This window comes from Magnolia sinica, chromosome 13 (assembly GCF_029962835.1).
Source record: "Magnolia sinica isolate HGM2019 chromosome 13, MsV1, whole genome shotgun sequence".
Taxonomy (NCBI): domain Eukaryota; kingdom Viridiplantae; phylum Streptophyta; class Magnoliopsida; order Magnoliales; family Magnoliaceae; genus Magnolia; species Magnolia sinica.
The window spans coordinates 67,275,048-67,302,019 of NC_080585.1; the positions used below are offsets into that span (position 1 = coordinate 67,275,048).

Genomic DNA, 26,972 nt, shown 5'->3' on the forward strand with positions numbered 1-26,972 from the left:
TACACCGCATATGTGATAACATAGGATCTCCATGTTATAAATCTGAATTTCTGAATCTATTATATAGATATGCTTGATTTTACATGTTGATTGCTGAAATTAATGTGCAATTGATCTCTCATCTTGCATCCTAAGATAGTTTCCATCATCCTACATCAGCGTATCAGCCTACACGGCCCATCTTTTTCTTACTGGACCAGTTCAGCCCCTGTATGGCATAACAGGGATGGACACCATACTTGCAACCATGGTCAATCGAAATGTCAATTCTCAAATTTGAGGTTGTGTTGAGTTGGAAGCACCAGTCTTTGACACAAAATCAAGGCAACCCAACCCATCCATAATAAACCTACCTTATATGGATGCCAGCCTAGACCATCCAAGTTGTGGGCCCCACTGTGAGTGGAGCATGGCCTGAAAAAAAAAAAAAAAAAAAAAAATCACATAGAACATATATATTAACCATCTCAGTTTTTCACTGAAATTGGGTTGTTGAACATTTTTAATCGTCCAATTGAAGGCCTACCCATTGGATGGCTAGAGTATTCTTAATGTGCAAAATCATATTGACCTAACCATCCATTTTTGTGTGCTCTTGATCTACAACTACTCAATTGATGTGAGTGTGAATACTGGACGCCATCCGAATTTGGGATGTTGAAGATAGTTCTGTTTAACCTTCCAATTGATGGCCCGCATAACGAATGGCTAGAGTATTCTAATTGTACAAAATCATAACATCTAACTATCATTTGTAGGTTCTTGATGCACTAGGGTCCACCCAATGTGACTTTGCATGCTACGAACAATTCAAGTTCTGTACTAAATTTGGGTTGCTGAGAATTGATATATTTGAACTTCCATCAATGCCCCACCTACTGGATTACGGAGAATTCTAACCATGCAACATCATACTGATCCAAACGTCCACTTCGTGATCCCTTGATGGACAGTTAGGATCCATCCGACAAGCTTTCACATGTTAGACCATACGGATGGACCAATCCATTGATTGGATTGTTTACATACTCAACGTAAATTGATCTGGGATGCCAAAAAAAAAAAAAAATCAATCAATGCTTATGAGAGGCTTAAAAGTCTAGAATAGAATACAGAACAAAATCCTTTCCTGTCTTTCAGTTAGATACCATTCACGATTTTATGTGAGAGATCATCAATAGCCATAGAATCCTATCACATTCACTCCCATGAAGGAAAATCAATCAGATTGTTGTCCCCACTTGTATGGAGCATTGCTAACAATTAACATATCGGAGCTGATCCTAAATGTACAATTGAGGTCATCAAGTGGACCGTCAAAAAGATATTGAGATCAACTACGGAACTGATTTGGTATAGTCATTATATCATTGGGTCCAAGACTTTTATGGTATAGATGGGCATGTGATACTATATCCACAGTATGGTAGATAAGTAACCATGAGATTGATGATGCTACAGAAACAATAGGTGGCCATCAAATGGTCAGATGAAAAGCAATTAGCAACACACTTTGAATTATCCTTGATGTGTGACGCGTGTGCATTTTACTAGTTCCTACAAAAAAGAAGAGTTAATGCAACTGTAAAAAGCAGCCAGCTAATAATTAGGGTTGTAAATGCAAACTAATCTAATCAGTGGGCCCCACAATCCATTGGAGTCTGAACTGGAGACATGTATCACTTGTGAGACCTGACGAATGGCCAGGATGCATCCTTGATGCAACCAATGTTCGAAATATCGGTATCGCATTACGTATCGCATTCTTGGGATACGGATACGTATTGGTTATCGCATGGGATATATCGGTTGTATCGTGTAATGTATCGTTGTTGTTGGAAACATGGAGAAATATTGGGAAATTGGTTGAATTTTTCAACAAAACTTCAGTGATTATTAAAAAAGACATTAATACACACTTATAAATCAAAACATTACAAAAAACAAGTACAAATAATAGGTTTTCTTTGTATGGGATCATAACCTATGCGTTGTCTAACTGAATTGATGCAAGTATATTCAATGTCTATTCATATAATTTATAAATGTAAGAAAACGAGTGGAAACACAAACAATACATTCAAAAGCAAAAGAAGAATCACTAGATTAGGTTACAGACATGTTTGATGTGATGTTTGAACACAAAGATTGCAAACGATTTGCGAGAAATTAGGAAATTTTGATTTATTTTTTTCAATTTTTCGCAACTTAACCCATCTCCTCCAAATCTCGAAATCGAAGCTCTCAGTCCATGATTTTTCATGGAGAACATAAAAAATCATGAATTTGTAACAATCTGACACTAATTTAACATGATTTACAGAAAATAAGAGCATTGAAAATCGAAAATGCTCACTAGATCAAACATGTGAGATATATCACACTACTTGTGCGTTTCGTATTGCACTGGTGGGATACAAGATATATCGTGGGATATATCGGCCGATATAGTCAATATTTAAAACAGTAGATGCAACAACCCATGAATGGTGATGAAGAGAGAATTTTGATGACAGTTAACAATACCAAATCCAAACTCATTCCTGCAAACCATGGTTTAAAACCCAAAAAAGCTCAATTCAAAATTCAGTCGCATCTATTCGACTTGCAGACTTAATCACATCATGATCAAGTCCAGAATCAACTCTCAACAATATTCCATGTGTAAAAATATTAAAAGTGGCTTTTTCTTAATGAAACCCCTTCCTTCATTTAGGAAAAGAAAAGGTTTATTTTTCTAGGGAAAAAAAAAGGGCATCTTTTATAGTTTTAAGAGCACTTGTCTTAAGAGAGAGCAAGACAAGACTTAATCAGGAATTAGTTAGGTGGGTGTATGTTGTCGATATATTCAAATCGTGTGGCCCGTTTGTTGTCTTTATCTTTTTAGCAAGGTATTCTATAATGGTAACAGTGGCCATAACGGCCACCACACCATTACCTTTATGATACGGGTTGTAATGGTTGTAACGGCCGTTATGGTCTCTTTTTTTATTAAAAGAAAAATCTCAAAAAGCCTGTATCTACCCCATAACATTGAAAAAAAAAAAAAAAAATCCAAAAAACATGTATTTGCCCCATAACAGACCATTACGGGGCTGTTACAGCCTTTACAGGGGGGGCGTAATGAGCCATTAATGGCAGTTACAGGTCATCTTTTCCATAATGGTTGTTACGACCATTACGACCCCATAACATGTAACGGTTGCCTTCATTACCTTTACGTAACGGCCTTTACTGCACACCATGCTTTTTAGAAACTTAATGAGCCAAATAAGTAACCAAGAATCCACTAATTAGCTGAGTTGAGTTGAAATCTGGTCGAGTTGATTCAGCCAACTGAATTCGAAAATTTTGGAAATATGGTGCAATGGCAAGCACCAAAATGAACTGAAATTGCAACGAAGTTCCTAGAAAATCCTTTGTTTGTCCCAGTTCATTTTATGGAGTTCAATTGTGCTTATCAAATGTTGCTTATGCATATAAGCACAAAGCCCTATGATGTCAATGTTTTACTGAAAGAGGACATCACATAAACTACAAGAACACTAAATGTTTCCCAAAGCAATCAACTCAAACAAACAAACATATCTAAACTCAAATCAACACATTTCTTCCAATGCATAATTAGTGGCATAAAGGCAAAATAAATCTAAACAGACCTCATTTTCATCGGGAAATTTTGAACTCCCCATGAAGAGCATGTGTTCTGCCAAAAAAGTAATTGTGACTAAGATTTGCATATATCAACAGTTGTAATGTACACAAAAGCCAGTTCATGATGAGTTTTGGAAAACCAGAAAATGAGGGATATGTTCAGAACGACTTCTTAAAGATTATACCATGTTAGTTTGGATTTAACAAATTGACATGTGACCATAGGTCCAATATAAAGATGCTCTGAATTGTGTGTGCTGAACAGAAGAAGGTTGGATTTCATGCAGCCTTACCCACCACACTTTCTGCAATTGCTGTTCGAGAAATTATATGCTTCTCGATCAAACGAAACAGTGACTTTTGCTCAACCCAACAATAGCACAGGCATGCCCCACCTTTCGGCACTCTAAGCCATTTTGCTGGTGAGCCCCATCATGAGACGGGAACATAACTCCATGTTTCCCACATTAGATGATCCTAGCCCTTGATAGAGTGGAATTGCGGAATACGATTCATGTAGCCGACCCCAATTAATTGTGATAAGGCTTAGATGATGATGATGATGGTCTGAAAATGGACAATTACAGTCCGCAGTCACAAAGGATCATCCAATGGTGACAATTTTTAGGCCATGCCATATTACTTGCACTTTTAGTAGTCCTTGTATTACTCCCACAAACTTGTTTCAAGTGACTGGCTATGTCCGTAACACCTTGCTGACTGGGAGGTAGCTCCTCCCAAAACACGTATAATGGTTGCAATGCCAATGATCGGGGAATTTGTGAATGTAGAATATTTATTTCAATGAAATCTTCTGTTTTTTAAGTATTTGATTAATTGATTCAATGAAAAGTGAAGAGCAATGGACGTTGTCGGCTGTACGCATAGTTATGAAAAACTTCTTACGTATTGTGCACTTCAAGGGCCAGCTCAATGTAAGATGCTAAGATCACGTCTCTTGTTCTTCTGAGTTTACATAGACTATATTGATTGGACATAGTTGTAGAGATCTCATAAAATATGGGATTAAGGCATTTCTTTTTTGCATTTTCCACTTCTTTCTATTATATGGAATTTTATGAGATTAAGGCATTTCTTTTTTGTATTTTCCACTTCTTTCTATTATATGGAATAGTTTTAGATTTTCTTTCAGGGTGTGGGGTTCTACATCAAAGAAAACCTACCATAAGAACTGCTGGAATATAAGCAACATTCAGCATGATCAGATGATGTAGGTTTTACTCACTAAGCAGATAAATATATTAAAAAACTAGCAAAAAAGAAATATAACACAGCACTGGAAGAAAGAAAAGATAACAACCAAGCAAATCCGACGTACCCAAAAAATGGGCAAGACCTTGTGCCTCGAAGGGGTCAGAGAAGCTTCCGATTCCTACGCACATAGCAGCTGCTGCCTGCAAAAGCATTATGATTAGAAGAAAGGACTCTGTGTGCACAAAACAAATAAAAAACCAAATGGCTAATATAAAATGCAAAAGAGAAAGGCAAACCTTTGTATCGTGTACTCAAATGGAAAGCAAAACGAAAAAATACACAAGGCAAGGCCCTTCAAACATTTAATGTGCTTAAATAGAAATTCAAAACAATTGCTCAGCTTTCAAGTTGAAAAGACTTGGAAATAATTTTAAAAAAAAAAAAAAAATCCTCACCAGAGTCTATCATGGCACCTTTGCTTTAAATTTTTAATGCAATGGAATCACTCAGCGCCTAGCAGTGCCGTTCAAAAGAATCACTCACTCGATGTAACAACCTTTGCAGTTGTCCAGTTATAATATTAATAGCAGGTCCATATAGCCCTCAATCATTCAAAATAGAAACAGAAGAGTGTATTTTCAAAAATGGATTAATAGGCTGTCCTGCATTCTTCTAATTACACAACTCAGCCCAACACGATTGAATCACAAAAAGGAGCATAAAAAACCAGAGATAGGTTAAATAACATATTGGATGTCTAATCGGGGAACTTCCAACTCAGTATTTTCACAAAATTGGTGGCAGATCGTGCATTCACATAAACTTCATTTTCTGGGAGGTGCTTCTCACTAGGCATAAGATGAGATTGGTGATTTCTCTTTCAGAAAAGGTTAGGAGTAGCAACGAAAATAAAGGGGAAATTTTACAGCCCATTTGGATTCACTGAAACATAAATTGCAAAAACACCATTTCCATGAGAACGGTGTTTCTGCTGTTTATTATTGTAAATTTCTTGGAAACGCCATTTCCGTTTCCCTCTAATTTTCCTGAAAAAATCCCCTTTCTCATTTGCTTGCCGACACTTTGAAACTTCATTTCTAAGACTAATTGAAGGAAGTGCGATGAAAGGACCCCTCTCTTTATAAAATGACCCACATGGTAGCCACATGTGCCACCTGCCATCTTCAAAGAGCCCCGCATGCAAGGTATTCAATAACAATAACAATGACCATAACGGCCACTGTAATTACTGTTACAATACGGCATGGTTCTGAATATCAGTATCAGCGGGCATATTGCCCCTGACAAAAACTGATGCAATACGGCGTTGCGTATCAGTATGTGCCCCGTATCAACCTATAACGGACCATATCAGATAGATTTTTTGTTAGCCAAAAAAAAATACAGAAAATATTTGAAAAATAAGGAGCTAAAACCAATCAATGGGATTTCTTGTGGAGAGGGGCAGAGGATAAACAAAATTTTCATCTTTTGAAATGGAAAGAGGTTTGTTATCCGCTAGCCGATGGGAGATTGTGTGTCAGAGATCTTGCATCAATGAATGAGGCTTTGCTAGGTAAATGGCAATGGAGATTCGGCACCGAAGAAGATAAGCTTTGGAGGGAAGTTATTGCGGTTTGGAAGAGATTGGCTGGGAGATCAAGAAGTCATCTCTCTATCGTACCTTGGCTATTTGGAAGGCAATTTCATCGGTGGCTCCATCTGTTATGAGTGCATCATCATTCATTCTTGGTAACAACACGCAGATTCGTTTTTGGGAGGACACTTGGTGCAGAAGCAGACCTCTAGCGGAGGAGTTTCCATCCTTGGCTTTGCTTTCTCCGGAGAAAAACATTTGTCCAAAGATGCTTCTCTTCTGAAGGTGGTAGGGGTGCGAGATGCCCTCAATGTAGAAGGGCTCTCTCTAATTCTGAAGCAGTGGAGTATGCAAAATTATTGGAGCACCTCCACCCATATATCCCTTTCCTGGACTCAACCGACACTTTGGTCTGGACGGCATCCTCCTCAAGAGCATCCTTGGTTAAGTCCTTTAACAACAATATCCGTCCTTCGAGGAATCCCCATAGCTTCATCTTCCCAGTCGATTTCTGGTCCTACGGGACCCCTCCTAAGGTTTCCTTGTTGACGTGGCTGGCAGGCAGGAAACGGATTCTTACGATCGACAATCTTCAGAAAAGGGGTATGATCATCCCAAACATATGCCTTCTTTGTATGAAAGACGCAGAATCTGTTGATCATCTATTAATTCATTGTCATTTCGTCAATCAGCTTTGGAGCCGTATTCTGCAATTCTTTGAAGTACATTAGATCATGCCATCTTTAGTTCCAAACCTCATTCAGGAATGGCACAGCATCTAGATGTCCAAACAAAGTCTTATTCTTTGGAGATTGAGCCTTATGGCATGCTTTTGGAATATATGGAGTGAATGTAATGCGCGTTGCTTTGACAAGAAGTTCAAATCATCGGATCAAGTCCTATGGAAGTCAAAGAGAGACGCCTTGGAATGGGCTTCGAATATTCATCAATTTTTAATATGTTTTTTGCATTCTTTTAGCTTGACAATTTGTCTAGTTGCTTTCTAATAAAATCAAGTACATAGCTTTAAAAAAAAAAAAAAACAAACAAACAATCAATCAATAATAGGATGATGAGGAATCAACCAATACTAATCAATCCGCAAGACAAACCCAACACACCTATGAGAGAGTCCCCAATACAGAAGCAAGAAGCATACACAAACCGATCATACATTGAAGGAGCTAAAACTAACAAAGAGGCAAGACAGAGGAATCCCGATTGGTATAAATGATAGAAGCAGAAGACCCTTGAATACAAAAAGAGGCAAGGAACATCCCACAACCTTTAATTGAATCTTCTTCCGTTCAGGTCATTGTAGTGACTCAGAAAAATGATTGGATTGACACGGGTACACTAAACAAATCAGCGGGATAAACGGTCATTGAACACCCTGTAAGTAGCTCAAGAAAAGAGGATTCAAAAGGCCTTAAAAAATGTGGTACGCGAGTGTCTCAGTAAGACCCAATTTCCTTCAATGCACATGCTAGAACATGGAGATGCACTCGGAGAAAAACTCAATTTCACTTCATTGACTCAAAATTTTGAAAATTTCTATCAAAGGACGGTATTTATACTAAAAACCCAACCCCGATCAATCTAAGACATTAATTTGTTAACCTACCTTTTAATCCAATCCACACAAACTAAGATAATGGAAGTACCAAAACACCCTAAAACAAACGCCCATAGAAAAGAAATGGGACGGAAAAAGAGCTACACTATGCAACAGAAAACAAATCATCATCATCCAATCTAGGCCCATGGCTGTCCACCATGGACAAATATGATGTCTTGCTTGTATACCATAGTGAAACCAAGACTATTAATGGTCCAATTGTGGCCAACACCAAAAACAATGATGGTGACAATCTTGACCTAGATGCCACCTACACACTTCATGTTGGAGAAAACGATAAAACTTGTCCTCGAGTTTTGATCAGAGGGTAGCCTAATAGCAGCAACATATGACCTAATACAAATCGTTGCCATTGTCATTAAACCATGTCGGCTTCAAAGAACTCAAATTCCACTCCATGATCGACTCTAATTGACGACAGCATGAAGTACGGCTTCTTCAACATTATCCTTATGGACGATCATATCATCCTTGATCAAGCTTGTATCAAGATTTAGAATTTTGATACTCTTCGAACTCATCTATGTCATAGATCGACTCTCCAATGAGATCTAGATAATCAATGGCCTCGGATTTGTCTTCTTCACGATCCTGCTTGAAGATTGGTTCTTCAATGAAATTTGTGCACTCAACAAGGTCCCCATCAAAGTTCAGAACCTTGTTGAGGTCCAATACTTCATCATACGCATCAAGCGTTGTTTTGAGAACAAAGGCATCACATCGTTTTGGGGCCCAACTTGCTTACATAGGTGTTGGATTTTGTGGTTGTTGTCCAACAACACTTAACTGGTGAGAATCTTGATTTTCTTATCTTTTTTGGTAATTTTCTCACCTCTTCTCATGGTTCTGAATATCGGTGTCAAGGGACGTATCAGTCCATATCATCTCGTATCGGTCAAGAAATAAAAAAAAATTCAGCCAAAGAATTAAAGAAAATATCAGGAAAAAAAAAAAGATACGATATTCAAGAATCTATCTTTTTATTTTATTTTTTGTATTTTGGACATGCATATGATGGTGTATGGAACAATTCTTTCATGAGAATGTTAGTCTGTCTGTTTGACTTATTGACGGTCAACTAAATGGGCCCTAATTGAACAAAAATCAAGCATGATTTGGTGAACTAGGGCCCATTATATTAAAATACAATAAAAAGAAGATGAAAATATCAAAAAGAAAGTGAAGGTTTACCCTTCTTTCCAATTGATCCTATAACAGTCACTTCGCTTCGATTTGTCAAATATCATTCAAATCATTTCTTTTCATCCCAAAATAGATCAAGATCTAGCCTAAAATGAGTTGTTAAGCTTCCTCCATGGTTTAAATGAAAAAAAGAAAAGGAGATATGAGTGAAATTTTGAAATTAAAAATAAAAATTAAAAATTAAAAAAAAAGGGCTTTTATGGGTGTATCGGCCTGTATTGGCCCCGTATTGATGCCATCACAGCCTGTATCAACCAATACGTGCCGATACAGGTCAGTTTTTTTCACATTGGACCAATATGACCCCGTATCACATATCGTCTCTGATATTTCTACAGAAATCTGAATTACTGAAATCTTGAGATCAAGTTTTGATACAATTCTGGTGGTCCTCATTGTGAGATTTTATCCTCTTACATAGATTATAGATTGCTATACATGGTACATGTTGACCCATAATTTTGGGTGATTACAATCCCTAATTTAAGGGATAATGAAGGAGACTAATTCTATTCTTAAAATAGACTACCTAAGTATAGTGCATGATTGAATGGGATCCACGTTTTGAAAGTGTGGTCCCTCGATTGACACCCCCCCTCTCAAATTGATGCCAGAGAATCAAACAGCAGCAATTTGGACACGAGGAATTAATGGCGTGGTCGAGGAAATCCTTTCGTGAAGATATAGCGATTTGAAGGTTGGTGAAGACATGAGGGAGGTTGATGACCCGACGCTCATATCCATCACGAATGAAGTGACAATCAACTTCGATGTGTTTTGTAAACACTAGATTCTCTGCAATTTTAACGGCACTAGTATTATCAACATGTAGAGGCGTAGGATGAGGTTGAACATAGCCTAGGTCAGCTAGAAGTCCACAAATCCAAAGGATTTCAGAACAAGCAGAGGATATACCTCAATATTATGCTTCTATAGAAGATCTTGATACCCGATTCTACTTCTTACATTTCCAAGAGATTAATGCCTTGCCAAGGTACATGCACCAGCCAGTGGTTGATCGGCGCGTGTCATGGCAACCAACCCAATCAACATCAGAGTATGCATGTCGGGTAAGATCATTAGTTGTGGGAAAATAAAAACCCCTTTGGGTTGTGCCAAGAAGGTATCGAATGAGGCGTTTGACCGCTGATCTGTGAAGATGCCGAGGAGCACTCATAAATTGACTCAACAAGTTGACGGCATAAGATATATCAGGTCTTGTGATAGTTAAATAAATTAAACTTTCAACAAGTCGTCAATATAAGGTAGGATCAGGGAGAAGATCAATGTCATCTTTGCTCAACTTGTAATTTAATTCAAGAGGTGTGTCAACTGGAGTAGAATGCTGAAGATTGGCAACTTCAAGGAGATCCTTAGTCAATTTGTGTTGATTGAGAAACAATCCTTTAGAAGATTGATGAACCTCCAGTCCAAGGAAGTAAGTGAGCATACCCAAATCCTTCATATGAAATGACGCATGGAGGGAAGCTTAAAGACGCTTTATAATATTGGAGTCAGTACCAATTATGAGAATATCATCAACGTAGACAATGAGAGCAGTAAGGCCAGTAGAAGTTTGATGAAGGAACAGAGATGCATCATAAGTACTCTGAGTAAAACCAATGTGTTTCTATATTTCTCAAACCAAGCACGTGGAGCTTGTTTGAAACCATAAAGGGAATGCCGCAATCAACACAAAGTGATGGTGAGAATTAAAGTGTACTCCTTGGGGTAGGTGCATATAAGCCTCCTCCTTAAGGTCACCATGCAGAAAAGCATTTTTTACATCCATCTAGTATAGCGGCCAAGACTGTGATGTGGCAACGGCGAGAATAATACAAACGATATTCATTTCTACCACTGGTGCAAATGTTTCTTCATAGTCAATCCTGTATTCATGTCAATTTCCTAAAGCCACAAGATGAGATTTACAGCGGTTCAAAGATCCATCATGTTTGAGTTTAACAAAGTAAACCCACTTGCATCCAATCTGTTTGATAGATGTGGGGACCTTGTACAATATCCCAGGGGTGATTCTGTTCAAGAGCCTGCAATTCATCCTACATGGCCTATCTCCAACATTCATGCCGCACGGCCTAAGAGTAGGAGTTGGAAATAGAAGTAGAAAGACAGTGTACCCATCAAGGTAGTATGGGTAAACCATATCAATCAGGAGGCTTAGACAATCACAAGGAGCAACGCAAAGAGGGAGGTTGACTTGGGTCAGATGCAAACAAGAGATCTTGAGGGACCTGTCCTGTAAATGTGTCTTTCCTCCGCCTTTAATACACAAAATTAGGGTCAAATTGAGTAAGTATTGTTTCATTGGAAAAAAATAGGCAAGGAGACAGTAGACAGAGAATCAGGAGGCTCAACATGTAGCTGGAAAAAAATACTAATTCTAACAAAAACAACATTTCTAAAAATCCGGATGTGAAGAATTTGAGGATCATAGCAAATGAATCCTTTTTGACGAGGTGCATATCCAAGGAATGCACATTTGGAAGACTGAGCCGTGAGTTTGATGCGTTCAGAAGAAGGTAAATGAACAAAACAAACAACCAAAAGTACGAAGATGATCATACAATGAGGGTGTGTTGTACAGGCAAAAATGTGGGATTATTGATGGAGGAGGGTAACCGATTTATAAGATGAACAGCAGTTGTAAGTGCCTCAGACCAAAAATGAGAAGGAATGGAAGATGTAAGCAATAGAGACCGAGTTACATCAAGAAATGTCTATTTTTTTCTTTCAGCGACACTGTTTTGTTGAGGGGTATACTGGACATGTTCGTTGATAGATTATCCCCTTTTGTTGCAAAAAAGTTTGAAATTTTGCTGAAATATATTCCCCCCCAGGTCCGTATGGAGAATTTTAATGCAAGTAGAAAACTGATTTTCAATATAGGCTAACATGTCCAGTCTAATTAATTGGATCCTCTTGGAACATAGTTTGAGTGCACTTTTGGGTCATCTCAAAGTGGTAAGGTAAATGATCTTTTGAACCATTCAATTAAGCTTTCTACAAACAAATATATGTTAAATTGGGTTTCCTAATTTCCATATTTAGATTCATAACCATTGGAGTACATTTGCATCCAATGTACTCCAATGGTTATGTTGAAGGAGTACAGAAAGGCAAAGAGGAAAGAGACGTCCACATTTAAGGCCATTCACAATCACTTTCCCCAACATTCGATCCTGTATCACACAACCCAAAGGTGAAAATAAGATATTGCAGTTATTGTCAACAAGTAGGCCAACAGAAAGTAAATTAGTGGTCAAGCAAGGCGAGAGATAAACATTTGTCAATGGGACTGAGCTAGAAACATCACCAACTGCAGTAATTGGAAGATTGTCTCCATCTGCAGTATGAACTTGGAGATTGGTAGTGTATTTTTTTTTACATTGAAAAGATTTTTAGATGTGAATGTCATGTGATTTGATGCTCCAGAATCAAGATACCAAATAGAAGAAGGTTTTCTGGTTTTACCTGAGACACCAAGTGCAAAAAATGCACTAGAATCATTGGTTGGACCATTTTGAGGGTCAAAGAAGCAGAAGAGCTAGGTTGTGTACTAGATGAGGAGGATGCAGTAGTCAAAGCAGATGAAATCACAGGCTAAGGAGCAGATGCAACAGTTGTTGCAGTATAGGCATGAGGAAACCGATTTGGAGTTGTCTGATTCTGAGTCGTTTACAGCATTCAGTAATTGGAGTCCGGAAATGTTGACTCAAGGCATTCTGCTCGGAATGGTAATTTCAAGAAGAAGAATATGAGCCTGGCTTCGAGGCCCAACAACATCGCCATGCACAACCGAGAGTCAGAGGGATGAACAACCTTCGACAGGATCATCCAATTTATTTCGAAGGAGGAAGAAATATTCACACTTCAGATCCTGCTAAGCATATCAAGATTAATATTACAGATTACGATGGTAATTTGGATCCCAAAGTGTTCAATGGTTGGCTAAAGTCAATGGAGTGATATTTTCGTTGGTACGAAATGGAAGAAGTTGTCAAGTTGCGTTTGGCTACTTTAAAACTTAAAGGCCCAACTCAAGACTAGTGGTATGCCATCGAAGAAGATCTACAACGATGTGGCTTTCCTCCCGTAAGCAATTGGGAGGAAATGAAAGCAAGAATGAAGCAAAGATTTCTGCCGCTAAATTACAAGACGACCTCTTTTCAAGAGCTCATCACGCTTTGACAGGACAATCTAACCGTGGAGGAGTACACGCAGAGTTATTATGACCTAGTCATTCAATGTCGCTTAACAGAAACTGGAAGACAACAAGTGACGCGCTATTGTAATGGGCTACAGTTCGAGATTCAAAGAGAGTTGGTAACTGTTCGGCTCAATAGTGTAGACGAGGCATATCAAATGGCCTGAAAAGTGTCGAACCAGAAGTTGGTGATAACGTGCAATAACCCTCAAGGCGAGGGCTATGCATCCACCCATCCCATTACTAGTGGCACCACTTCACGCCCACAACCATTCATGCCCCACACTGACTTACCTCGGGATTACAAAATTGGTCAGAACTCTGGCCAATCCACTTTCAATCATCTTCCCCAAAACGGTGATACAAAGGGGAAGTCTGTTGCAATAACACAAGGGAGGTCGACCAACAATTGCTTTAAGTATGGTGGTCGTGGACATTACGCGACTGAGTGTCCCTCTCGCAATCTCCAATTTTGTGAGATAGAAGACTTCATTGCAGACCAAGTGGAAGATGAACGCGCAAATGATCCAAAAGATGATGAGCGGGAACTTGAGGAAGGCCTGGATGGCCTAAACGAAAACAAGTTATCATTGGTGGTCAAAAGGATTCTGACAGCCAAAGGAGGAGGCCCAAGAAGACTGGCTGTGAACGAATATTTTCCATACTAGTGGAAAGGTTGTCAAGGTGATTATTGACGAAGGCAGTAGCATGAACGTGGTCTCACAAAGCATGGTGAACAAGTTGAAACCGAAACCTCAAACGCATCCCAAGCCATACAAGATTGCATGGGTGAATGACAAGTTCATCCCTGTGACTAAAAGGTGCTCAGTCAACTTCTCACTAGGTCGTTATGACGAATCGCTTTGGTGCGACATCATTCCAATGAAGGTCACACATATATTACTGGGGCGCCCGTGAATATATGACAGGGATGTAACTCACAAGGGTCGCAAGAACACATACAGCTTTATATACAAAGGAAAGCCCATTACTCTTAACCCTATGAACGATGAACTTGAAGAGGCAAAGTCGGCTTCCACAGTGTTGAGTATGGCCCAGTTCATGGAAGAGAATCGTGAACGTGGAATCATGTATGCTCTGGTAGGATGCAAGATCGATCCAGTTGATAATGTTGTTATTCAGCCACCTGAGATTCTGGACATTCTATCCCAATTTCAGGATTTGGTCCCTAATGAACTACCAAGTGAGCTTCCACCCATGCACAACATTCAGAATGCTATTGATTTGGTACTTGGGGTGCCATTACCAAATCTTCCAGCATATCGAATGAACCCGACAGAGTATGCAAAGCTTCATCGATAGGTGGAAGAATTGTTAACAAAGGGGTCCATTCGTGATAACCTCAGCACGTGTGTTGTGCCAGCATTGCTAACACCAAAGAAGGATGGCAATTCACGAATGTGTGTTGACAGTCGCGCCATGAACAAGATAACAATAAAGTATTGTTTTCCCATTCCACGCCTGGATGACATGCTTGACATGTTGGCAAATGCTACAATTTTTTTTGAAGATTGATTTGCGAAGCGGGTACCAACAGATAAGAATTCACCTTGGCGATGAATGGAAAACTACTTTCAAGACAAATGATGGATTGTACGAATGGCTAGTTATGTCATTCGGCTTGATGAACGCACCTAGCATATTCATGCGGGTGATGACGCAAATTCTACGGCCATTCATTGGCAAGTTTGTCGTCGTATACTTCGATGACATCCTCATTTATAACCATTCACGAGAAGAACATCTGGACCATCTTCACCAAGTGATGAGAGTACTACGCCATGAGAAACTCTACATCAATTTGAAGAAGTATACATTCATGAGTTCTAGCGTGGTATTTCTCGGGTTTGTCGTTTCAGCAGAGGGTGTAAGGGCTGATTCAGAAAAGATAAGGGCCATTATTGAATGGTCTACTCCCATAAACATTTATGAGGTTCACAGTTTTCATGGGTTTGCGACATTTTATCGAAGGTTTATTCAGAACTTTAGTTCCATCATGGCGTCAATTACTAAATGCATGAAATCCAGTCCATTTGAGTGGACTAAAGCAGCAGCAAAGGCATTTCAAGAAATCAAGCAGAAAATGACAAAGGCTCCAGTTCTCAAACTTCATGATTTCGAAAAAGTACTTGAAGTTGCCTGTGATGCATCGCACGTGGGCATAGGAGGTGTTCTTAGCCAAGAAGGACATTCAGTGGCCTTTTTCAATGAGCAACTCAATGAGGCACAAAAGAAGTATTCTACTTACGATGTGGATTTTTATGCTATTGTAGAAGCTCTGAAGCATTGGCATCATAACCTCATTCATCGAGAGTTTGTGCTCTATTCTGATCATGAGGCATTACGTTACTTGAATTCTCGGAAGAAGTTGAGTGCTAGGCATGCTAAGTGGAGTGTTTATCTTCAAGAGTTCACATTCAACCTAAAACATCATGTCGGTATGGAAAATAAGGTAGCGTACACCCTTAGCCGAAGGTCACACCTATTGTCTACCTTATTAGTTTCCGTTGTTGTGTTCGAAGAACTTAAACGGGACTATGCCACAGATTATGATTTTGGGAAGGTATTTTCAACACTCATTTTTAGTGCAGGCACAGAGTGCCCAAGGTATAGCTTGCAGGGTGGGTACTTATTCTTCGACATGAAGTTGTGTCTTCCTAAGAGTTCCTTGCGAGAGCTTGTTATACGAGAGCTTCATTCAAGGGGCCTAGGTGGTCACTTTGGTATCAATAAAACAACAGCTCTGGTTGAGGATCGTTTTTACTGGCCAAGTTTAAAGAAAGACATTGGGATCGTTGTTTGTCAATGTCGAACGGTTCAGCTTGGTAAAGGTAGCAAGCAAAATACTACTCTTTATACACCATTACATGTGCCAGATGCTCCATGGGAAGACATCAGTATGGATTTCGTCTTGGGATTGCCTAAGACTCAACGTCACTATAACTCTATTTATGCTATAGTTGACAGGTTTTCGAAGATGGCTCATTTTATCCCTTGTAAGAAGACATTGGATGCCATGCACATCGTCAATGTTTTCTTTAAAGAGGTGGTTCGTCTACATGATGCTCCCAAAACTATTGTATCCGATCATGATGTTAAGTTTATGAGCTACTTCCAGCGCACCTTGTGGTCTAAGATGGGAACTAAGTTGAAATTCTCAAGTGCTTATCATCCGCAAATAGATGAGCAGACTGAAGTCATAAACCATAGCCTTGGGAATCTACTTCGATGTTTGGTTGGTGATCATATAAGCTCATGGGACATCATGTTACCACAAGCTGAGTTCGCTTATAACAGTTCTATGAACCGCACTACGAGACTCTCTCCTTTTGAAATTAGCGACCGGAATGCGACTGCGACAACCTATCGATTTAGTCCCACTTCCTAGTGTGACTTGATCGAGCCAAGACGTTGAAGCTTTTGCACAACATGTTAAGGAGATACATGAAGAAGTTAGGCGAAAGATCACACCTAGTAATGAAAATTACAAGGGATATACAGATGTTTGACGACATTTTGCACAATTCCAACAAGGAGATAGAGTCATGGTGCGACTTAAGCCTGAGCGGTTTCCAGCAGGCTTTTATACAAAGCTCCACTCCAGAAAGACAGGTCCTTACCACATTTTGAAGAAGCTAGGTGATAATTCATCCCTAATCAAGCTGCCACCTGAAATGAAGATCAGCCCCATTTTTAATGTGGAAAACCTTACAATTTATCTTGGACATCACACAAACGAGAGCACGGAAGAACAGGCTATCCAGATACCTGAGGTACCACACCAGCTCGAAGAAATCATTGAGGACGTGTTGGATGACCAAATAGTTTCCACACGCCAATGGGGGGTATCAGAATTTTCTTGTCAAATGGAAGGGTTGACCAAGGTCCGACAGGACATGGATTTTAGCAGAGGATTTCAGGCACATCAATCCAAAACTATATGAGGAGTACATTGTCATTAACTCGACGGAACCGAGTTTTTTCAAGCCAAGGGGAATTGATGCAATCGTCCCACATCCCACACGTGCACACTCTGCACGTGTGTACAAGAAAAAGACAACCTTCCTTTTTTAGCCATCATCACTTCCCATTTTTCTCAAATCTCTAAATTAGGAAATTTGCTCTTTCTTTTATATCTTTATTTTTAGGCAGGGAATAATTTTAAATATTTTTTTATCTAAGTATCTTCTTATTTTAGGCATTTTCTTAATTATAGAATGCTTTTTTTACTTCGGTGCTTTCCTTTTTCATAGATTTTTAGATTTCATATCTTTTATTACAGATTGTAAGGTTGATTATAAATAGGACCTATGGCCTATGGAATAAGACGAGCTGATTAATATTCTCTTTATGAACTTTCTTATTCTCTACGGTAGCTGTTGAAGGGGGGAAAAGTGATCTCTAGTTCAAGACTACAGAACTGTTGAGCTTGTTCACAGTCTTGCATTTGTGATCTCTAGCATTTGGCTAGAGGATTGTTGGGTCTTTTTCTGCAATCTCTTTCTTTTCTTATTGATTTATTTGATTTACCTTTCGGGTTTGCATCACCAAGCCACTCAATGCATGGGGTCCACTATGAACATTTCCCAGTCCAAAAAATGAAGCCAGCCAGCTGACCAGGCACAGGCCACTTGTGCACAAGAAACATAGACAGCCAGTCTTTTTTTCTGACTGTTCATCACCCTCAAGAAGACGAACAAACCAGCTGATTTCTGGCATAGGGCAAGCACAAGGTAGGGTCTGCCCGATGCATATCTCCCATCATGCATGAGTATGCTGTGAATATGTGGTTCAATCTCTCGGCAAACCGCCTGGCTGCTTCTCAATCAAAACAATGAAAGGGGTGGCTACCAACATCAGAAATGTCCATTAAAAAAATGAGATTATAAGGAAAATAAATTTCCCAACCTTTTTAGTAGGCATGACTCCGCCATTTTTCTTCTCATTCTCTCCTTCTCCCTCTCCTGCTTCTCCTTCTTCTTCCTCTTCATCATCATCATCATCATCATCATCATCGTCGTCGTCTTCTTCTTCTTCTTCTTCTTCTTCTTCTTCTAGGATTCTAGAATCTTCTGGAAGCTTATCGGGGAAGATCTCGGGGTCGTGGATGAGAACGGCTGAGAGGCCGTTGGGGAGGTGAAGGACACGGTATAAACGTTGGTCCGTCGGGGCTTTAATCACCACCTCGTCCGAAGAAGTAACAAGACGCAACGCCATTTTTACAGTAAAGAGAGGGAGCGATTGGAGAAACAAGGAGATTCGAGAAGAAGGGCTTTAGGGTTTTTTTCTCTTTTTTTCCTCTCTTCTTCTACTACTCTCTCTCAAACTGGAGTCTTGGTCTCCTTACGGGTGGGAATTGCCGAACGGCCCGTCGGAATCTTTGGAATGACCCTCGTAAAACCCAGTGGCGAACAAGGTGACCCGCATGGGCGGGGGATTGGATACTAACCCGCCAGGAGTTAGCTAGAGACTGACGGTCATATCAGGGGTTGTGTGGCTCACCGTGATCTATATATATTCCATCCAGGCCGTCTATCCATTTTGACGGATCATTTTAGGGCAAGAGCCCAAAAAGGGAACAGATCGAAGGCTCCAATGGACTACACCACATGAAGCAACGGGGATTTAAAGCCTACTGTTCAAAACTTCCTAGGACGGTTGCCAAAGCACCTGGATAAGCAGATTGGTAGTATATGAAAAAGATTAAATAAAATTGGCCACCTATTCAGCCATTTTGCTCAGTGTGTAAATAAGATCCCACGATATTCAAAGGGTATGATCTATCCTCTAATGATGGATTGCACATTTGCCTTATGTACGAAAGTACTTTTCAATAAATATAAAAGGAAAAAAGCATGAAAAGAAACCTTAAAGTAAATTGTGGTGAGTAGTTGCAAAACACATTCCTGGATAGAGAACTAAATTCAACATACGAGTGTAGACCCAAACTACAGCTAAGATTACCAGCTACTTAATTAATGCTACAAATCATACTATGGAATGTAAACAGCAAGCGGAAAAATAAAGGATTACACTATAAAATATAATTGACTTGCAGATAAGGTAGAATGATTACACTAAGGAGTGCAAATGATGGATAATTGAAAGATATTATTCAAAGATATGTTTGGGTTTGATTGGGTTGGTATGAGACTGAATCTTCCTACTAAACTTCTCTGCTATTTATAACTTTAACCCGACTATCTAGATGCTTCGCATGTTCTGACGGTTGTTGTAATCGTTTAACATTACATGGCCTTCTTTACTTCTACTTTTACCCTCTGTCCTGTAACTACTTCTACACGATCGTTCTTTAATCAATCACTTAATGAATGACGTGTCGTTGTTTGATACGCTCCAGTTATACTATCATAGAATCATCTTCGTATATCCTCATAGATCTCTAAATACACCATGCAAATCCATCCAAATCACACGTAACTCATTTTAAATGGCTTTCGCAGGAATTGACGATAATAAGGATGAACGTTGCCTCGCACGTCACTTCGCCTTTTAGAAGAAGGTGAAAGCGACATATGACCCCTCACTAATACAACGGTCCTTTGGTACATGCGACAATGTCGTGGTAATCGTCTCTGACCTTATCATTCTTCCCTACAAAATCTTAATTCTATTATTCCCTCTCATACCTTAACAATGACATCCACATCATCATCTTCCCCATCTTTTTATTAGGATGATTTAGTACTATGATAGGCGCCCTTAATGAGAAATGATCCAATGATAGGCGCCCTTTATAAGACAAAGGTCGTACCCACAAAGACTTGCTATTGTGCGATTTCTGGATTACGTTAAAACTAGAACTAGAATCTAAATTATATATAAAAATCTGGAAGAAACTATCAGAGATAAAATACTAGAGTGCCAAGGATCCGCTTATAACTTCTTTAATGTTACTTCACTTGATTCAATCAGATCACACGACTGGAATCGAAATCCTATCTTATCCAGCTGGATAATGGAGCAGTTAAATCATTATTCATATATTTTAAAACATATTTGAACTTAATTGAATTGGTTCCATCATAAAGTATCAACGTATTGATCGTATAGAATTCAAAGTATCTATCATGCTTGGATTCAATGATAGATCAATGGATTTTACAGACCAAATGATTGTAAAATATGTAAGAGAATATTAATAGTTTTCCTAAGCATCCAAAGTGCTCAGAGTCGACAATGGATCAAAGTAAACTGAAAATACTTCTTCATTCACCAAATATCAATGAATTGTTAAACATGAAAACTAAATAACTTGAATCAAAGTAAAATAAACATTAAGAAAAATTACAAGCTTCACATTTTAGCTCTACCTAAAGACATTAGCCAACTATAGGCAGGATTGAACTAAACCTAAAAAAGAAAATCATAAAAACTTACTAGAATCGAAGGATCGAAGAGGAGGGATGTAAGACCCGTATCCTAGTCTGTACTGTTCCATCGACTCCCGTGATGCATAATCGATGTTTGCGCACCACCCTAAGTCGTATCCCATAGATGTGAGTCAGCTTAATCCGAGACTTGTATCATTGCGGCCGCACCGTCGCCGCGGTTCCAACGCCACGTCTTGCGCACCGATGCGATACCCTGGTCGGAAGATGTGGGCCGGCGTTTATTTCGAAGAAACACCGCGCTTTTGCGATCCCAAGAGAATCTCTACAACATGTCCCATCAATCAATTACTCCATCAATCAATCACATCACATCATGTCAAGTACAAGAGCAACTTATGCTTCTTTTCTCCACAAGTCAAGTAAACCCCAAAGTCAACTAATCACTCACCTCACATCCATCACTCTCTCTCCTTATATCCCATCTCTCCCTCTCTTTCCCTTCACTTTTTTCAAGCAAAAATCCAAGCAAGAGAGTGGACGTCCATGGTTTTCCAAGAGAGGAAGTGCATGTGTGTGGCCCACCTTCCCATTCCAAAACCCATCATCCTAGCCATTCAAACCTCATCTTCCACCATCAAAGTAAGGCACAAGGAGGTCGGCTTTCCAACAGACCGAGAAGATCAAACGGTGGGTGCTCCCATAGGTTAGATTTCATTGTTTTGATGATGAGCCAAGTGAGGCCTACCGATTGATGGTATGGATCTTACTTTGGACCCTTGATGTGACCGATGGACTACTTTGATTCTCATGATCATTCCATGATGGGGCCATTCTCCATGGATCCCATCATGATGTTTATTTTTCCTTACATTATAAGAGGTCATCTAAATCATTCATTTTGGGTGGAGAAGGATCTACACCGTTAATCTTCGATTTGATGGGCCCACGAGTAATGGGACTCACTTGATGTATGATTGCTTGCAAGGGAGGGCTCATAGTGGCGGAGCTCCATCACACGTGTCCCATCTCTCTCTCTCTTTTTCTTTTTATGTGATGATATGTCTATGTGGCCCACCCGAATGGACCCCACCATAAAGCATGTATTTGATCTAAGTGATTTGTAGGTGGGGCCCACTTGTATGTATGTTGTTCCACACCACCCAGTTATGTGGTGGCCCACCTGAGCAAGGCCCACCTTTTTGCATGTGTTACGCTCAAACCGTCCAGCGTCCACGGACGCGGGACGTGAAAGGAAAAAAAAAACAATAATAATATGTATATTAGCTTAATTCTCAAGCTTTGGAGAGGGCCGTCCATGTAGGCCCCACCTCAATGTAAAAAATTCAATCTGCGCCGTCCATCCTTTTCCTCATACCATTTTAGGCGTTGAGTCGAAAAATGAGGTTAATTTGACTCTCAGGTGGGCCATAGCATAACAAACAGTGTGTTTGTCATTGAAATCCACCCTGTTGTTTTGATGCGCCAAAAATATACTCAATATTGGACTCGTTTGATTTGTCTCGAGCCGTGAAAACCAATGGCTGGGGTGGATTTTGCTGATGCGGGCCCTACACACGAAAAACCCCAGAAAAACGCATTTTCTTCAAAAAAATTTTTTTATATATAAGCAGCAGGTGCTGCTGACGTCTAGAGGACGTGCAGCAGCCTCCTGCTGCGTTTGACGCTAGAGGCAGGGGTCCCAGCTGTGGGCCCCACCGTGATGTTTGTGAACATCAACATCGTGCATTTTGATGAGGCCCCTTAGGGCAGTGGGTCCCCCAAAAATCAGCCTTATGAGGAGCTCAGATGGCCCACACAGCTTGCAATAGTGTGATTGAATGTCTTCCATTGAAACCTCTTTTGGGTGTCCCAGAAGTTTTGGATTGATATGAAATTTGTTTTTCCCCTTCATATGGGTTTGTGTGACCTTACCAACGGTTTGGATGACAAATAAACGTTATGGTGGGCCCCACGTGGAACCCACAATGATATATGTGTTTTATTCCCACCGTCCAAGCGGACGGTAGAGCCCACGATAATGTATGTGTCTTGCTCACACCGTCCACTGTTGTGGACGGTGGAACCCACCGTGATGTACGTGTCCTATTCATGCCGTCCAGCCATTTATCTGGTGGGCCCACATCAAGGAAACAGTGTTGATTAAACGTCTACTGTCGTGACCCTTTTTTTTTGTCTAGAAAATTTGGGCCAACATGAAAATTATTTTTCCTTTCATCCCGGCCAGTATGACCGTATGAACAGATTGGATGACATATAAACATTATGATGGGCCCAACATGGTACCCCATGGTGTATGTGTTCTAGCCACACCGTCCATACCAGGATGGTGGGACCCATGGTATATGTGTTCTAGCCACACCGTCCACACCTGGACGGTAGGACCCACCATGATGCATGTGTTGCATCCAATCTGTCCATCCATTTTAAAAGCTCATCTTATGACATGAGCTAAAGAATGAGCCGGATCCATAAGTTCAAGTGAATCCCACCATTTAAATAGTGGGGATAGTGACATTCACCATTCAAAACTTCTTAAGGGCCATGACAGTTCCGATCAAAATGATGTGTTGCCTTCATCTACCTCCATGTTAACTTATAAATAGGTTAGATCCCAAAAAAATACATAACGATGGGCCCCTGTAGGATTTTTAACGGTGGAAATCATTGTCACCATTGATATTTGGAGTGCGGTCCAGTTGATCTTTTGATATGATTCATTTGTATATATTATATATATTTTTTTGATTTATTTGTGGCCGTCCATTGAGGCCCACCTTGGTATATGTATGAGGCCCATGTGATTAGGCCCATTTTGATTTATTTGTGGCCGTCCATTAAGGCCCACCTTGATATGCATGAGGCCCATGTTACGAGGCCTATTGTGATGTATTTTCGACCCATTTGGCAAGGCCCATTGTGATGTATTTGGGGCCCATGGGTCGAGGCCCATTGTGCTGTATTTGGAGCCCATTGGGTTAAGGCCCATTGTGATGTATTAGGGCCCGTGAGTTGAGGCCCATTTGATATATATGAGGCCCATTGGTGTAGCTCATTTGAGGAACATATGTTCCATGTGATGTGGCCCACTTGCCATATGATGACCCATCTTGGTGTATTTATGGCCCGTTGTTGAGGCCTACCTTGATGTATATGAGGTATGTTGTTAAGGCCACTTTAATGTATTTTGTGGCCAGTTGTCGGGCCCACTTTGATGTATTTTGTGGTCCATTCGAGGTGCCCACCTTGATATACTTGTGACCCATCTGTGAGGCCTACCTTGATATATTTATGGGGCTCATTAGTACGGCCCATTAGTGCGGCCCATTGATGTAGCCCATTGTGATGTGTATTAGGCCATATCATATGGCCCATTGAGATGAGTATTAGGCCCATGGGTCGTGGCCTACTGAGATGTATTTTCGGCCCATATGTTGTGGCCCATTGTGATATATTTCCGGTCCATTTGGTAAGGCCCAATGAGATGTGTTTCCGGCCCATAGGGTGTGGCCATTATGATGCTTTATAACCCATTTTATGAGGCCCATTACGATAAGCATTAGGCCCATGGGTTGTGACCCACCTGTTGTGTGTTTTGAGACCTAGGTGCAGGGCCCACCTGTTATGTATTTGAGGCCTAGGTGTAGGGCCCACCTGTTGTGTATTCAAGGCCCGATGTGATGTGTGATTTTACAATGATGTATGTAATAATGTTTATGTGGGCCACTCCTTGGAAGCAATGATGGTTAAATGTCCACATTGATGGGCAATGATGGTTGAATGTCCATATTGTGACCTTCCCTTGGGCCTTGTTAGGCCCATTCTTATCGATTGCCGATTACCGATTCTGATTTGTCGTGGACGATTGCCGATTATCGATCGGTGCCGATTACCGATTCTTATTTGTCGTGATCGATCTGCCGATTCCGATTATCGATCGATTTCGATTGTTGTGACCTATATGATGTACATGCGACCGTAGTTGAGGCCCATTGTGACACGTATTAGGCCCATGATGCATGGCCCATTTGATGTATTCAAGACCCATGTGTAGGGCCCACATGTCCTGTATTTGAGGCCCATGGTTAAGGCCCATTATGATGTATTCATGGCCCATAGGCAAGGCCCATTGTGATGCATTCATGGCCTATGAGCAAGGCCCATTGTGATATGTATTAGGCCCATGAGTAGGGTCCACCTGCTGTGTATATGTGGCCCTTGAGTAAGACCCATCGTGTTGTATATTTGGCCCTTGTGTGAGGCCATGGGTCCATTATATGTTAGGCTCTATGTGGGTCATTCTTTGAGGGCAATGTTGGTTAAATGTCCACATTGTCGAGGTCGATTGTCGATGCCGGTTATTGATACCGATTTATAAGTATGTGACAACATAGCATCATGAAACATGCCCATACGCATCATCTGCATATTTGTTATGAGATGTGGTTGACCATTGCATACGTCATTGGGCAGGTTGTTATGAGACTCCTTGATAGGCGGAGGTTATTCACATGAGCGCACGGTATGCGCAGGATTGATGCATGACTGGATTGTATGACTCATGCATCTTGCATTGTGTGTTGTAATTATTGTACGGCCTAGCGACATCAGGGCCATAGCCTCCATAGGTATTTCGTTGATGGCCAGATGAGACACCGGAAATCTGTTCTACATGGGGTGCTATAGATATCCCTAGGTAAAAGTCCCTAAACCCTCTTGATTCCAGAGGTTGCTCTAACGTCTAGACCGAATGGATGCATGAGCGCATGAGAGTCGTATACCGTTAGGCCGCGTCTCCTACTGTGTCGTGGTTGGTTGGAAGGGGGTACGGCTTTACCTGCCCGAGAGGAGGGGGCAATGCTAGGCTGAGTCTGACCAGCTCGAGGAATGAGTCCGCTATTGACGAGCCGAGCCTGATATTGGCAGGCGGATAGTGAGGTCTCTTCCACTCACCTTGTTCCGCGCAATGAGGCGACAATCTGGTTTGGAGTGTAATAGACCCCTATGATTTTCCCATAGAGTAACCATACTGATATGTGGACTTATTGAGTAGGAGTTATATACTCATGCATTCATTTCATTTACTATCCACTCGGGCTGGTGGTACGCAACTAATTGTTGTGTACTTTCGCATGGCCAGGATTTCGGTTGGGCGTTCGACTAACCTAAGATCAGGAGTTTACCACATTGTGTCTGACTATCCAAATTTAGGTATGGGACTGGTTTGGATAGAAGTCCCTTGTGATGGACCCCATAGCCTATGATACTTCGTACTATCATCCCGACTTCACATTCCAGCATGGTCATTTCATTCGCACCACATATCACATTGCATCCGCAGTACTTAGTATTTTGGGTTACTATGTTTTTGCACTTATAGCCTTGATGAGGTTGATGGTATTCATGGCTCGTCAGGATTTGCATATTACATTGCATTCTCAGCATCTGTTATTGTCTTTTTATGTTTCATATCGCATGGCCTTGGTATGGCCGATAGCATTCATGCCCTGCATCGCACAGCTTTGGTACAGCTAATAGCATTCATGGACTTACCACATATTTTCGCATTACTCTGATATTATATGATTCATGATCTTGTCAGTATTTTCGCTTATTCCGATGATGTATGATTTATGAGCTTTATTATATACTTGGCACTTATCTTGCACACACTTTCACCACCCCCTAAGCTTTCTATAAACTTATGCACGATAGATGAGTGCAGGTGGCATTAGGTTGCAGCAGCGTTGAGCTTGGAGCGTGCAGTGATCTTTTGGAGTTTTGATTTTCGACATATGTATTTCTCTTTTAGCATTGTATTCAAATATTTATATTAGTGGATATGTGATGATGATGTTGCCTTTGTGATTTGGGTAAACTTGTGGTTATGCTCCATACAAAAAAAATTATACTGAAAATCCTCCTTGTAGGATCCCAGGATCGGAATCAGGCGCATGCGCGCTAGGAGCCGAGAATGGGGTACTACGGAGGCTGTCAGCACTGGATTCGGCAATAGGTAATTTTGTGAGCCCGATTTCTGAGTTT

General features: G+C 40.4%; 1 protein-coding gene across 3 annotated transcripts in view; it reads right to left on the reverse strand.

The window, feature by feature from the left end:
• Positions 1 to 18,986, reverse strand: part of LOC131223832 (nardilysin-like) — a 108,943-nt gene extending 89,957 nt beyond the window's left edge. For 2 of the 3 annotated variants that reach the window (XM_058219350.1, XM_058219349.1), the window contains exons 1-3: positions 18,463 to 18,986; positions 4,994 to 5,069; positions 3,660 to 3,706 (exon numbers count right to left, since the gene is read on the reverse strand). In XM_058219350.1, the coding sequence (XP_058075333.1) occupies positions 3,660 to 3,706; positions 4,994 to 5,069; positions 18,463 to 18,771 (432 nt within the window). In that variant the 5' untranslated portion in view covers positions 18,772 to 18,986. The remainder of the gene's footprint in view (positions 1 to 3,659; positions 3,707 to 4,993; positions 5,070 to 18,462) is intronic. The other variant, XM_058219351.1, reaches the window with a different exon arrangement.
• Between the last annotated feature and the right edge of the window lie 7,986 nt (positions 18,987 to 26,972).